The 14,979-nt window shown below is 38.3% G+C and overlaps 1 protein-coding gene and 5 non-coding genes across 6 annotated transcripts; all 6 read right to left on the bottom strand.

The window, feature by feature from the left end:
- Positions 1-646: 646 nt before the first annotated feature.
- Positions 647-14,414, bottom strand: RPL17 (ribosomal protein L17). The gene is made up of 6 exons (XM_053701100.1): positions 14,314-14,414; positions 14,191-14,231; positions 13,191-13,325; positions 3,094-3,192; positions 1,994-2,185; positions 647-1,626 (listed from the first exon to the last, which is right to left on the bottom strand). The coding sequence occupies exons 1-6, from the start codon at positions 14,351-14,353 to the stop codon at positions 1,579-1,581; spliced, it is 555 nt and encodes a 184-aa protein (XP_053557075.1). The 5' UTR covers positions 14,354-14,414; the 3' UTR covers positions 647-1,578.
- LOC128650670 (small nucleolar RNA SNORD58) lies at positions 1,871-1,937 on the bottom strand. The gene has a single exon (XR_008400934.1). It is a non-coding gene; the product is annotated as a small nucleolar RNA SNORD58 (small nucleolar RNA).
- On the bottom strand, positions 2,323-2,389 carry LOC128650671 (small nucleolar RNA SNORD58). Its single transcript, XR_008400935.1, has one exon. It is a non-coding gene; the product is annotated as a small nucleolar RNA SNORD58 (small nucleolar RNA).
- Positions 12,994-13,062, bottom strand: LOC128650669 (small nucleolar RNA SNORD58). The gene has a single exon (XR_008400933.1). It is a non-coding gene; the product is annotated as a small nucleolar RNA SNORD58 (small nucleolar RNA).
- LOC128650672 (small nucleolar RNA SNORD58) lies at positions 14,080-14,145 on the bottom strand. The gene has a single exon (XR_008400936.1). It is a non-coding gene; the product is annotated as a small nucleolar RNA SNORD58 (small nucleolar RNA).
- Positions 14,415-14,440: 26 nt separating the features above from the next.
- LOC128650668 (small nucleolar RNA SNORD58) lies at positions 14,441-14,507 on the bottom strand. Its single transcript, XR_008400932.1, has one exon. It is a non-coding gene; the product is annotated as a small nucleolar RNA SNORD58 (small nucleolar RNA).
- Positions 14,508-14,979: the final 472 nt, after the last annotated feature.

Raw genomic sequence — 14,979 nt, 5'->3', positions numbered from 1 at the left:
ATGGATCACTAAAATGTGCAACAAATGAATGGAATAGTCAACTTTTAACTGCTATCTAGCTTCAGCAGAGAAGGAAATTATTTTACAACATGACAGCACCATTGCTTGATGGACATTAAAACTTTACTCTTACATAAGTTTTAATATTGACCAAAAATATTCTTAATTCATCATTTATCGAGCGTTCGCTGCTACTCAATTTCATATTTTTTGCTTATATTAAATATAATTAAAATAGTGAATAAATATATTTTTTCCCCTTTACATTGATACGTGTTTCCATACTGTCGATTACAAAATATGCATTTGGAGGATATATAGTTTTGTCTTAATCACAATCCCCCCTTAGATCCATAATGCATTGAGAATATGGACTATAAACAAATCTGTAGAAATGTACATGTTTATGCTGCCAGAAAGCATAATATACAATTATACTGTCAGAAAGAAATATCTGTTACTAGATATAGTCCCATCAGCACAAATCTCAAACCCTCTACTCTGCTTCTTGAGAGACATTGGAGCAGAGGAAAAAAAGGTGTGAAGAAAAACAATGAATTGAAACTATACACAAGCAACTATCAAACTATAAACGGGTAAATTCATTAAATATTTATATGTAGAAAAATGAGAAAACAAAGTTACATTAGTGTTTGTGGCCTTTATTGGGAAAAGCTACCTTACTGCTGCTATAGTCAGATTTAAATGTAACTGATATTAGAGTAAATTTTGAAAACCAGTGAAAGAGAATGCAGTTTTAATAGAAGTAAATTGGAAATTTACTTATCTAATTTGCGTCATTCTCTTGGTACCCTTTCTTGAAAAGCATATCTAGGTAGGCACAGGAGCAGCAATGCACTACTGGGAGCTAGCTGGCTGAATATATGCCTTTTGTCATTGGCTCAGTTTCCAGTAGTGCATTGCTGCTCCTTCAACAAATGATACCAAGAGTATGCAGCAAATGTCAAAGTAAATTGAAAAATTGTCTAACCAGTGTCTATCCCAGTGTTTTTCAACTGTGGTCCTCAAGTACCCCCAACAGGCCAGGTTTTTATTATAGCTGAACCAGTGCACAGGTGAAGTAATCAGCTGGTCAGTAACCATGGTTACTAACCTGCTCTCAACCATCAGCTATAATGAAAGCCTGGCCTGTTGGGAGGTACTTGAGGACCACCGTTGAGAAGCAATACTCTATCCAAATCGTGAAAGAAAAACAGTGATGAGTTCATTTTGGTTTTTAACAGGCGGATTTTTACAATAGACTTTTTTATACAAAAGACCACCACTATATTAGCAACAAATACACATATGCTGTTTATGCCTTGTGCACACTTTTTCTATGTTCACTAGGTATATGCATCTGAATGCTGAGAATACAAAAAAAAAAACCTATGTTCCCAGGTACAGCCGTTTTCTTTTAGATCTTATGGAGAGGAAGGAAAGGAAAAACAAATGAAGTATTTGGGAAACTCACGAACAAAATATTTTTAAAGTATAACCATATTAGTAAAAAGATGAGCCAAAACGCAAGAACAGTTTTTTTAAACTGTATTTTATTTCTGTACATTTGCTGAGTTTTTAATCCCGAGCCATTAGTTTCTGCTTTTTCAGCTTTTTCTGGGAGACCTAAAAAACAAACAAAAAAAAAAACCAAAGAACAACATTAGTCATTAATAAACCTGACAAAAACATAATACAAAAAATATATTGGAAATTGGGAAAGGTGCATCAGTGTCTTTAAAATGCAACCCCAACACTAAAACAAAAACTCAATAAAAAGTGGATAACCTACAGCATTACTCATGTTGGCATGTAGCTAGTACAAAAGCCTTCACATATAAAATAAGTAGCTAATCTAAAGAAGAAAATGGTGGCTCAGATTAAAGATCATTTTCATGTTTGACTCCAAAGGTGTCCTAAGATAGTCATCACGGCCACCAGTTACACAACAAGTCAGTAATATATGTAATGTATATATATGTTCAGTAGTCACCTTTTTCTTTTGAGCAACTTCCTCCTCTGGTTTAGGGACAATCTGCTCCTTCTCTGTTAAGATCATTTCAATGTGGCAAGGGGAGCTCATGTAAGGGTTGATGCGTCCGTGAGCACGGTAGGTGCGCCTGCGCATCTTAGGGGCCTTGTTCACCTGGATGTGCTCAATGACCAGAGAATCAACATCCAAACCCTGGAGAGGAAAAAAAAAAAAAAAAGGTTAGCATCCTTACATGGTATATAGAGAGCCATTAATATGCAGAATGGCGTTTTACTATTGCTTTATAGCAATCTCAATGACCTTCATAAAGAGATTCTAGTGGCATAATTGTGGCTCAGATTAAAAGTTAGTTTCATGTTTGATTCCAAAGGTGTCCTAAGATAGTCATCATTGCCACCATATGTCACTTACAAGATGCAAACCAAATGTTGCAAGGAACAGATTTTATATAAAAAACACTATAGTAACATTTATTGCAATATTCTTGTTCATTTTTATACAGAATGTTATTTAATTAGAATTTTACGACTAAAATGCTATTTAAAAAAGGGAGACAGTAAACACCTTGAGATTTTTATATAAATATTTCTATTGTCTCCCTTTTCATGTAATTGATCTCTAAAGAATGTGCTCCTATTAGAAAATCCACATTACAGCTTTCTCAAAGCTATCCTGGCTACATCGTTCCTGAACTGACTGTAGCAGATAGTGTGCAGTGCATTGGTTTGTAGCCAACAATGACTGTGTATACAAAGAAGGCAAGTGGTGTGTAGAGCTTGGCTACTAGACAGCTGCAGCAAACAAGATGTCAATGCGTTTTAAAAAAACTGTGATGCTATTCTATAACAAGACCAGTCTTGTTATACCTTCAAATGTATATTTAAAACGAAGAAATATATGTTGTGTAATTCCTACTATTGTAAGAGCAATGAGCTATAAGCATTAGTAGGAAGTGTACAACAAACTTGAAAACGTCAGAAAAAGCCAGATATTTAACACATTACATGAAATGACCTTTGGTTAAGACCATTTTATAACGATTCAGCATTTGAACTATATGCCAATGACAGCTTTGTGCTCATCGGAAGATAAAAACAAACCTTGAGTTCTGCATTGCTCTCTGCATTCTTCAACATGTGCAGGAGGAAATCTGCACTCTTCTTAGGCCATCGCCCCTGTGTCCAGTCCCATTGCTTAGCCTTTAAAAAAAAAAAAAAAAAAAAAAAAAAAAAAAAAAAAACAGCAGCAAACATTTTAAATAAATGTAAAAATGTTTTAAAAAAAAAAACTAAACAAAAAAGGGGAATATTATCAATTGTGTTTTAAAGGGACAGGAAAGAAAAATAAAGTTATTTCAGGATTCAGATAAGAGTGTTAAACAACTTCCAATTTAATTTTATTATCTAATTTGCTTTGTTCTCTTGGTATCCTGTATTGAAGAGCAGCAATGCATTACTGTGAGCCTTGTCATTAGCTTAAAGTGATTGTAAAGTTTAATGAATTACAGCTTAGCATCTAAAAATAATCTAAAAAATAGGTGCACTTTAATTCATTTTTAAAAACTACTAAAATATTTAACATTGCGTTATGGTAAACATACCGTCATTCCTCCTCCCGCATCTCCTACAGTTTTTAGCATATTTATGATGAATCCGGCTTCCACCAATCGCTGCGTGCCCCCTTTAGTGTCCAACTCATGGGGCACACAACGATTGGTGGAAGCCGGTTTTGCCATAGATATGCTAAAAACAGGAGATGCAGGCGGAGGAACGGTAGTATGTTTACCATAACGCAATGGTAAGTATTTTTAAAAAGTAGTGTCATTGTAAAGTTTAATGAAGTAAAGTGCCCCTGTTTTCTTCTAAATAAGATTTTAAAAGGTTTTATACTCTATTTTTAGATAAGTATCTGTGCATATTCTTTATGGCAGCGTCTATTATATGCAGTTAAATGAAGAAAAAACAAAATTGGTGTAGATTGTCCCTTTAAACTTTACAATCACTATAAGCAGTGTTCAGCTAGCTCCTAGTGCATTGCTGCTCTTTCAACAAAGGATACCAAGAGATTAAAGCAAAATTTGGCAATAGAAACTGGAAAGTTGTTTAAAATTGTATACTCTGCCTGAATCATAAGAGGTTGTCTCATTTATGTCCCTTAAAAAAGGGACATAACTCATATGCCAAATCACTTGAAACTGATTCAGTATTACTGTAAAAAGCTGACAGGAAAATATCACCTGAGCATCTCTATGTAAAAAAGGAAGATATTTTACCTCACAATTTCCACAGCTCAGCAGAGTAAGTTCTGTGTAAAAAGTTATACGCAGCTGCTACCAGCATCAGCAGTGCTGAGGTCATGAACTCTTACTTTGATCTCATGAGATTTGACTTAACTCATGAGATTTCATAGTAAACTTCCTTTAAACTGAATAGGGAAATATGAGTGTGCACGTAAGCTCACTCCCTTAGCTGTCCTGGGACAGACATACTGATTTGCTGCTTAGAAGTCCTTTACAATGGAATGTGGCTACTGAGGAACTTTTGAGGGAAAATATCTTTTTTACAGAGAGATGTTCAGGTGATATTTTTAGTCAGCTTTTTACAGCTATGCTGCATCACTTTCAAGTGTTTCAACATTTGGGTATTATGGCCCTTTAAATATAAAGTCAGCCATTGTGTTCTCATATCATGCCAAATACAACCAGTGAAGCAACCAGGTACAAACATGTATGCTCTAATCACCAGTCACAACCTAATCAGGAGAGCATAGATTCTCCCTTTACCTTGTGCTTAAAATGCTACATCGAAACAGTATTTTTTCCTCTCAGTCAGAAACAAACAAAAACATAATTTATGCTTACCTGATAAATTTATTTCTCTTGTAGTGTATCCAGTCCACAGATCATCCATTACTTATGGGATATTAACTCCTCCCCAACAGGAAGTGCAAGAGGATTCACCCAGCAGAGCTGCTATATAGCTCCTCCCCTAACTGCCATTACCAGTCATTCGACCGAAAACATGCAGAGAAAGGAAAACCATAGGGTGCAGTGGTGACTGTAGTTTAATGGAAAAATTACCTGCCTTAAAGTGACAGGGACTGGATACACTACAAGAGAAATAAATTTATCAGGTAAGCATAAATTATGTTTTCTCTTGTTAAGTGTATCCAGTCCACGGATCATCCATTACTTATGGGATACCAATACCAAAGCTAAAGTACACGGATGACGGGAGGGACAGGCAGGCTCTTTATACGGAAGGAACCACTGCCTGAAGAACCTTTCTCCCAAAAACAGCCTCCGAAGAAGCAAAAGTGTCAAATTTGTAAAATTTGGAAAAAGTATGAAGAGAAGACCAAGTTGCAGCCTTGCAAATCTGTTCAACAGAAGCCTCATTCTTAAAGGCCCAAGTGGAAGCCACAGCTCTAGTAGAATGTGCTGTAATTCTTTCAGGAGGCTGCTGTCCAGCAGTCTCATAGGCTAACTGTATTATGCTACGAAGCCAAAAGGAGAGAGAGGTAGCCGAAGCTTTTTGACCTCTCCTCTGACCAGAATAAACGACAAACAGGGAAGACGTTTGTCGAAAATCCTTAGTTGCCTGTAGATAAAATTTCAGGGCACGGACTACATCTAGATTGTGTAGCAGACGTTCCTTTTTCGAAGAAGGATTAGGACACAAAGATGGAACCACAATCTCTTGATTGATATTCCTGTTAGTGACCACCTTAGGTAGGAACCCAGGTTTAGTACGCAGAACTACCTTGTCTGAATGAAAAATCAGATAAGGAGAATCACAATGTAAGGCAGATAACTCAGAGACTCTTCGAGCCGAGGAAATCGCCATTAAAAACAGAACTTTCCAAGATAACATCTTGATATCAATGGAATGAAGGGGTTCAAACGGAACACCCTGTAACACATTAAGAACCAAGTTCAAACTCCATGGTGGAGCAACAGTTTTAAACACAGGCTTGATCCTAGCTAAAGCCTGACAAAAAGCTTGAACGTCCGGAACTTCTGACAGACGTTTGTGTAAAAGAATGGACAGAGCTGAAATCTGTCCCTTTAAGGAACTAGCGGATAAACCCTTTTCTAAACCTTCTTGTAGAAAAGACAATATCCTCTGAATCCTAACCTTACTCCATGAGTAACTCTTGGATTCACACCAATATAAGTATTTGCGCCATATCTTATGGTAAATCTTTCTGGTAACAGGCTTCCTAGCCTGTATTAAGGTATCAATAACTGACTCAGAAAAACCACGTTTTGATAAAATCAAGCGTTCAATTTCCAAGCAGTCAGCTTCAGAGAAATTAGATTTTGATGTTTGAAGGGACCCTGGGATCAGAAGGTCCTGTTTCAGAGGTAGCGACCAAGGTGGACAGGATGACATGTCCACTAGATCTGCATACCAAGTCCTGCGTGGCCATGCAGGCGCTATTAGAATCACTGATGCTCTCTCCTGTTTGATTCTGGCAATCAATCGAGGAAGCATCGGGAAGGGTGGAAACACATAAGCCATCCCGAAGGTCCAAGGTGCTGTCAAAGCATCTATCAGAACCGCTCCCGGATCCCTGGATCTGGACCCGTAACGAGGAAGCTTGGCGTTCTGTCGAGACGCCATGAGATCTATCTCTGGTTTGCCCCAATGTCGAAGTATTTGGGCAAAGACCTCCGGATGAAGTTCCAACTCCCCCGGATGAAAAGTCTGACGACTTGAGAAATCCGCCTCCCAGTTCTCCACTCCCGGGATGTAAATTGCTGACAGGTGGCAAGAGTGAGACTCTGCCCAGCGAATTATCTTTGATACTTCCATCATTGCTAGGGAGCTTCTTGTCCCTCCCTGATGGTTGATGTAAGCTACAGTCGTGATGTTGTCCGACTGAAACCTGATGAACCCCCGAGTTGTTAACTGGGGCCAAGCCAGAAGGGCATTGAGAACTGCTCTCAATTCCAGAATGTTTATTGGTAGGAGACTCTCCTCCTGATTCCATTGTCCCTGAGCCTTCAGAGAATTCCAGACAGCGCCCCAACCTAGTAGGCTGGCGTCTGTTGTTACAATTGTCCAGTCCGGCCTGCTGAATGGCATCCCCCTGGACAGATGTGGCCGAGAAAGCCACCATAGAAGAGAATTTCTGGTCTCTTGATCCAGATTCAGTGTAGGGGACAAGTCTGAGTAATCCCCATTCCACTGACTTAGCATGCACAATTGCAGCGGTCTGAGATGTAGGCGTGCAAAGGGTACTATGTCCATTGCTGCTACCATTAAGCCGATCACCTCCATGCATTGAGCTACTGACGGGTGTTGAATGGAATGAAGGACACAGCATGCATTTTGAAGCTTTGTTAACCTGTCTTCTGTCAGGTAAATCTTCATTTCTACAGAATCTATAAGAGTCCCCAAGAAGGGAACTCTTGTGAGTGGAAAGAGAGAACTCTTCTTTTCGTTCACCTTCCATCCATGCGACCTTAGAAATGCCAGTACTAACTCTGTATGAGACTTGGCAGTTTGAAAGCTTGAAGCTTGTATCAGAATGTCGTCTAGGTACGGAGCTACCGCAATTCCTCGCGGTCTTAGTACCGCCAGAAGAGCACCCAGAACCTTTGTGAAGATTCTCGGAGCCGTAGCCAATCCGAATGGAAGAGCTACAAACTGGTAATGCCTGTCTAGAAAGGCAAACCTTAGATACCGGTAATGATCTTTGTGAATCGGTATGTGAAGGTAAGCATCCTTTAAATCCACTGTGGTCATGTACTGACCCTTTTGGATCATGGGTAAAATTGTCCGAATAGTTTCCATTTTGAACGATGGAACTCTTAGGAATTTGTTTAGGATCTTTAAATCCAAGATTGGCCTGAAAGTTCCCTCTTTTTTGGGAACCACAGATTTGAGTAAAACTCTTGTCCTTGTTCCGACCGCGGAACCGGATGGATCACTCCCATTAATAAAAGATCTTGTACGCAGCGTAGAAACGCCTCTTTCTTTATTTGGTTTGTTGACAACCTTGACAGATGAAATCTCCCTCTTGGGGGAGAGAATTTGAAGTCTAGAAGGTATCCCTGAGATATGATCTCTAACGCCCAGGGATCCTGGACATCTCTTGCCCAAGCCTGGGCGAAGAGAGAAAGTCTGCCCCCCACTAGATCCGTTCCCGGATCGGGGGCCCTCGATTCATGCTGTCTTAGGGGCAGCAGCAGGTTTCCTGGCCTGCTTGCCCTTGTTCCAGGACTGGTTAGGTCTCCAGCCTTGTCTGTAGCGAGCAACAGCTCCTTCCTGTTTTGGTGCAGAGGAAGTTGATGCTGCTCCTGCTTTGAAATTACGAAAGGAACGAAAATTAGACTGTCTAGCCTTAGGTTTGGCTCTGTCTTGAGGCAGGGCATGGCCTTTACCTCCTGTAATGTCAGCGATAATTTCTTTCAACCCGGGCCCGAATAAGGTCTGCCCTTTGAAAGGTATATTAAGCAATTTAGATTTAGAAGTAACGTCAGCTGACCAGGATTTTAGCCACAGTGCTCTGCGTGCCTGAATGGCGAATCCGGAATTCTTAGCCGTAAGTTTAGTTAAATGTACTACGGCATCTGAAATAAATGAGTTAGCTAACTTAAGGGCTTTAAGCTTGTGTGTAATCTCATCTAATGGAGCTGATTCAAGTGTCTCTTCCAGAGACTCAAACCAAAATGCTGCTGCAGCCGTGACAGGCGCAATGCATGCAAGAGGTTGCAATATAAAACCTTGTTGAGCAAACATTTTCTTAAGGTAACCCTCTAACTTTTTATCCATTGGATCTGAAAAGGCACAGCTATCCTCCACCGGGATAGTGGTACGCTTAGCTAAAGTAGAAACTGCTCCCTCCACCTTAGGGACCGTTTGCCATAAGTCCCGTGTGGTGGCGTCTATTGGAAACATCTTTCTAAATATCGGAGGGGGTGAGAACGGCACACTGGGTCTATCCCACTCCTTAGTAACAATTTCAGTAAGTCTCTTAGGTATAAGAAAAACGTCAGTACTGCAAAATATTTATCCAACCTACACATTTTCTCTGGTATTGCAACTGTGTTACAATCATTCAGAGCCGCTAACACCTCCCCTAGTAATACACGGAGGTTTTCCAGCTTAAATTTAAAATTTGAAATATCTGAATCCAGTTTGTTTGGATCAGAACCGTCACCCGCAGAATGAAGCTCTCCGTCCTCATGTTCTGCAAATTGTGACGCAGTGTCTGACATGGCCCTAATATTATCAGCGCACTCTGTTCTCACCCCAGAGTGATCACGCTTACCTCTTAGTTCTGGTAATTTAGCCAAAACTTCAGTCATAACAGTAGCCATATCCTGTAATGTGATTTGTAATGGCCGCCCAGATGTACTCGGCGCTACAATATCACGCACCTCCCGAGCGGGAGATGCAGGTACTGACACGTGAGGCGAGTTAGTCGGCATAACTCTCCCCTCGTTGTTTGGTGAAATATGTTCAATTTGTACAGATTGACTTTTATTTAAAGTAGCATCAATACAGTTAGTACATAAATTTCTATTGGGCTCCACTTTGGCTTTAGCACATATAGCACAGATATCTTCCTCTGAATCAGACATGTTTAACACACTAGCAAATAAACTAGCAACTTGGAAATACTTTTCAAGTAATTTACTATAATATAACTTTTTCTGTGCTTCTTATAGGCACAGTACATTTTCATGACAGTTGAAAATTAATAAACTGAAAAGTTATAGCATCAAATCTTTGTAAAAAACACAATTTTAGCAAAGGATTGCTCCCATTAGCAAAGGATAACTAACCCTGATAGCAGGAAAAAAAAAAAAAAACGTTTATTTCTGTATCGCAGTCAACTACAATCTCACAGCTCTGCTGTGAGTGATTACCTCCCTCAAAACAAGTTTTGAAGACCCCTGAGTTCTGTAGAGATGAACCGGATCATGCAGGGAAGACAATAAACTTCTGACTGAATTTTTTGATGCGTAGCAAAAGCGCCAAAAAAGGCCCCTCCCCCTCACACATAACAGTGAGAGAGATCAGTAAACTGTCATAAATTAAATATAACGACTGCCAAGTGGAAAAAAATAGTGCCCAAAACATTTTTTCACCCAGTACCTCAGAAAATTAAACGATTTTACATGCCAGCAAAAAACGTTTAACATTAATAAATTGAGTGTTATTAAAAAGCCTGTTGCTAGTCCCTGCAAATTAGGCTAAAGTTTTATGCATACAGTATAATTCCAGTGAAGTGCCATTCCCCAGAATACTGAAGTGTAAAATATACATACATGACAGCCTGATACCAGTTGCTGCTACTGCATTTAAGGCTGAGTTTACATTATATCGGTATGGCAGAATTCTCATCAATTCCATTGTCAGAAAATAATAAGCTGCTACATACCTCTTTGCAGATTAATCTGCCCGCTGTCCCCTGATCTGAAGTTTACCTCTCCTCAGATGGCCGAGAAACAGCAATATGATCTTAACTACTCCGGCTAAAATCATAGAAAAACTCAGGTAGATTCTTCTTCAAATTCTACCAGAGAAGGAATAACACTCCGGTGCTATTATAAAATAACAAACTTTTGATTGAAGGTATCAAACTAAGTATAATCACCACAGTCCTCTCACACATCCTATCTATTCGTTGGGTGCAAGAGAATGACTGGTAATGGCAGTTAGGGGAGGAGCTATATAGCAGCTCTGCTGGGTGAATCCTCTTGCACTTCCTGTTGGGGAGGAGTTAATATCCCATAAGTAATGGATGATCCGTGGACTGGATACACTTAACAAGAGAAAAACAGCTTTTCGGCTGCCTCCAATGCTCTCTTTAAAAGCACACTCATGAATAAGACGTATCCGCTGTTGAATGGCTAAGTGTACTTGCAGACAATCTAGAGCAGATAAGTCACAGGATTGTTTAGGGGGCAACAGAAAACCTTTTAGACAGAAGTGCCTGACCTATTCAAAAGGAGAATTGGAGGTGCTTTTAGAAAGCTAAATGTTTCAACCTAAAAAAAATGCAAATATTTGCTTCCATGATTCAAATAAAGCATGTAATATAAAACTATCCACTTTACTTGTACTATAAAATTAGCTTTGTTTGTATCCTCTGAGGAGGGCAGGGCTGTGGAGTCGGAAGCAAATTTAAGTGAAGTCTGAGTCAGCACAAAATTACTGACAGATATTAAATCTTAAAATACTAATGTATGGAGACATGAAAGACCAGATTCCCATGTATCCCTTTCCCATCTCTACTGAATAAACAGAGGTACAGCCCACAGGTATAAGACTAAAATTGTATATTCACAAAAGCACTTCACTGCCCCTTTAACACTAATCCTGAAGCAGCCTCGGACCAGGAGAAAGTTATGTTTAGAGTCTTATGCCAGAGCTCTACAAACCCAAGTGCTAGGGAGCCACTGGCTCCTAACTTTTTGGGTTATTCTCTATATACAAATACCACTGTCTGGCTCCTAAATATTCTTACTGGCAAGCACCGTCTTATTCAGAGTAATTTCTGTTATAAATCTATATCCAGTAACAAGCGAGATTTAGAATTAAATGGACACTAAAGTCAAAATTAAAAACTTTCATAATTTAGCATGCAGCTTTAATACACTTTACAATGTACCTCCATTATCAAATTTGGCAAGATTGAAACGTGGATGGGTGCGTTTCACTTATAAATAGAATGTTTGCAATATATTCCATTAGCATAAATGCCTCTAGTAAGTCATTACTGGGTTTTCAGTGGCATATGCACATATCCTGTGAGCGCCATTATTTAAACTTGTGTTGTGTCACTTAATTTGTGCCACACAAACCACTGCTGACTGAGGTGTGCCGTTCTTGTACTGGTGCACAAGGCACTTAAAGGACCAGTCAACACAGTAGATTTGCATAATCAACAAATGCAAGAAAAAAAAAAGACAATGCTATAGCACTCAAATGAATAGTAGATTTTTTTTTCTGACAATTTTAAAAGTTGTCTTTTTCCACTCCCCCTGTACCATGTGACAGTCATCAGCCAATCACAAATGCATACACGTACCATGTGACAGTCAGCCATTCACAAATGCATACACACTTATTCTTGCACATGCTCAGTAGTAGCTGGTGACCCAAAGTTTAAATATAAAAAGACTGTGCACTTTTAGTTAATGGAAGTAAATTGGAAAGTTGTTTAAAATGGCATGCTCTATCTGAATAATGAAAGTTTAATTTTGATTGAGTGTCCCTTTAAGGCATGTGTGTATGCTGCTGAAATCCAGCAATAACTTTTACAAGAAGCATTTTTGCTAATAGAAGAATATTGCAAAAATGGTCCCATTTAAAACTGAAATGCACCCATGCACATTTTAATTTTGACCTTTCTATCCCTTTAAAGGTTATACATCTGAAATGTATCCTGATTATTCAGATGGAGATGAAATGTTTTATAGCACATTTACAATATTTGTAAAATACCATTTAAATATATTTAGCTTTTATGAAGAAGCTGAAAATTCAGAGATCCAAAAAAAAAAATGTAGCCAAGTTTTTCTGTTCCAACTCCACAGCCCTGGTTGACAGCAATATGCTACTGGGAACTAGCTGAACAGATTGTGTGAACCAATGACAAGAGGCATATGTGTAGCCACCAATCAGCAGTGCACTGATGCTCCCAATACTACTAGGTATGCTTTTCAATAAGGGATACTAAAAGAAGAAAATTAGATGGCTAAATTGGAAAGTTTTGAAAAATTGCATGCTCTATTTGAATCATGAAAATGTAATCTCTACTATTAAAGGACCAGTAAACAGATTTGCACAATCAACAAATGCAAGACAAGACAATAGCATTTACTCTGAATTTCAAATGAGTTAGAAAAAAAAACTAACAAATTTCAAAGTTATGTATATTTCCACTCCCCCTGTACCATGTGGTAGCATCAGCCAATCACAAATGCATATACGTATAGTAAGAAAAAAAAAAAAGTATTCACAATAATAAAAATCTGGGTTGCTCAGGATATGTTTGTTATTTTCATGGTTTATTCCAAAGGTGTCCTAAGTTAGTCATCATTGCAACCCAACGCAGCTCTTAAGAGTTTACAAATCCCTCATATACATTTGGATTTTCGTAAACGGTTTATTACTAAAGCAACGTTTGTACCGCATCCTTTGTCTGAGGAACGGGATATATTCTTGAGCCTCACCTGGGCACACCTGCCAACACCTCCATTGTAACGGCGGAAAGGAACACACTGCTTCTTTAGGGTGACATCTTTTAAGAACTTTGTGGCCTTGCGAATGTGCATGCCCTTGATAGCTTGAGCAGTCTCGCGAGTGTTCTAAAACAAATAAAATAAAACAGTCCTCATGTGAGCAAAAGAAACTTAATTCCATAATATGCAATGTTCTTCCTAGATATGTCACTTATTTCTTATATTGCCCAAAGGCCAAACAAAGCAGCTTATTAGTAGTCTCCACGCCACAGATGTGCTGTTGTAACATTACTGTTTTGCTTAGCTTTTTTTTTTTGGGGGGGGGGGGGGGGGGGGGTTGGTTTAAAGCAAAAAAACTAAGTAAAACAGAAGCAATGCATTCAAATATAAATGCATAATGCCCATGCCCCTTAGGGAAAAATCAGCACAAAGTACATAACCTTAAAGAGACACTACTTTGTTTTATTGCTTAAAAAGGATAAAAGCCTTTACACTACTACCCATTACCCAGATTTGCACAACCAACATCTTCAATATAATTTACAACTGCTGAAACTCTGCCTCTTATCTCAGTACATTTTATTAGCTTTTCACAACCATACAGTGCTAGTTTATGTGTGCCTTAGAAAACATTGGTCTCACTCCTGTGGAGTTATGCGTGAACCAGTACTTATTGGCTAAAATGCAAGTTGGTAAAGGGTGTTTTGATACAACAGTGTTTTGGTATGCAAAACCAGGGAATGGGTAATAAGGTGCTCATTTTAAAAACAAGATGTTTCTAATAGACTGCCCGTTAACAGTTCTAGATCTACATTACATTCAACAAAAACCCATTATTACCACATTGGTAATCAAAAACAGTCTGCAAATATTGGAAGTTGCTGCTCAGATTTGGGTGTTATTTTCATAGATAATCCAAAGGTGTCCTAAGAAAACATCATAGCAGCTGTATTCAAGCAAGTCAAGAACATGCAAAAACAATTTTACATACCTTAAAATGTACTCTGAGATTGGAACCCCGTGCTTTGCATGCTGTAACAGAACATATGTCCATTAATTAAAATGTTGCTTTGATACAAGGGAAAAAAAAAAACAAAACAAAAAACGGACTTACATTTTGTAGGGTTTTCGGGGTCAAGTGAGTAGCGGACCATTTTGAGAGATTAACTGGATGGAAATAAAAATGTTTCGAGTTAAGTCACCTAAATAAAACCCCATGAAGAAATTAAACACATTTCTGTGCTGCTCAGATATAAATGTATTTTCATGATTTATTCCAAAGGTGTCCTAAGATAGTCATCATTGCAGCTACACACTTAGTAAAAAAAAATAAAGAAAAGCACAAGTTCAGCTACTAGGGGACAATACATAGTAACATAGTAGATAAGATTGAAAGAAGACTGAAGTCCATCGAGATCAAAATATACAAATCTAAAATACTTTCAAAAAGCTAAAGTTAAGCTTAAATAACCCCATATAAATGTGATCCATTTAATACTAGCAATCATATCCATGAATTTTGTTTATATACAGAAATTTATCCAGACTATTTTTAAATGTTTCTATGGTATTGGCATTCACTACCTCCTTTGGTAATGAGTTCCACAATTTTATTGCTCTTACAATGAAAAAAACGTTTCCGTTGCAGGAGAATAAATCTCCTTTCCTCCAACCTTAAATTATGACCTTTTTCAGAAACAATTTTCTTGGAATAATACAATGTACCCAATACTGTAGTAGGAACAGCATTTAAAAATAAAAAGGGAATTCTATACTCTTG

The sequence above is a fragment of the Bombina bombina genome, chromosome 2, assembly GCF_027579735.1.
Source record: "Bombina bombina isolate aBomBom1 chromosome 2, aBomBom1.pri, whole genome shotgun sequence".
In the NCBI taxonomy this organism is placed as follows: domain Eukaryota; kingdom Metazoa; phylum Chordata; class Amphibia; order Anura; family Bombinatoridae; genus Bombina; species Bombina bombina.
This window is presented reverse-complemented; position numbering and strand designations above follow the sequence as displayed.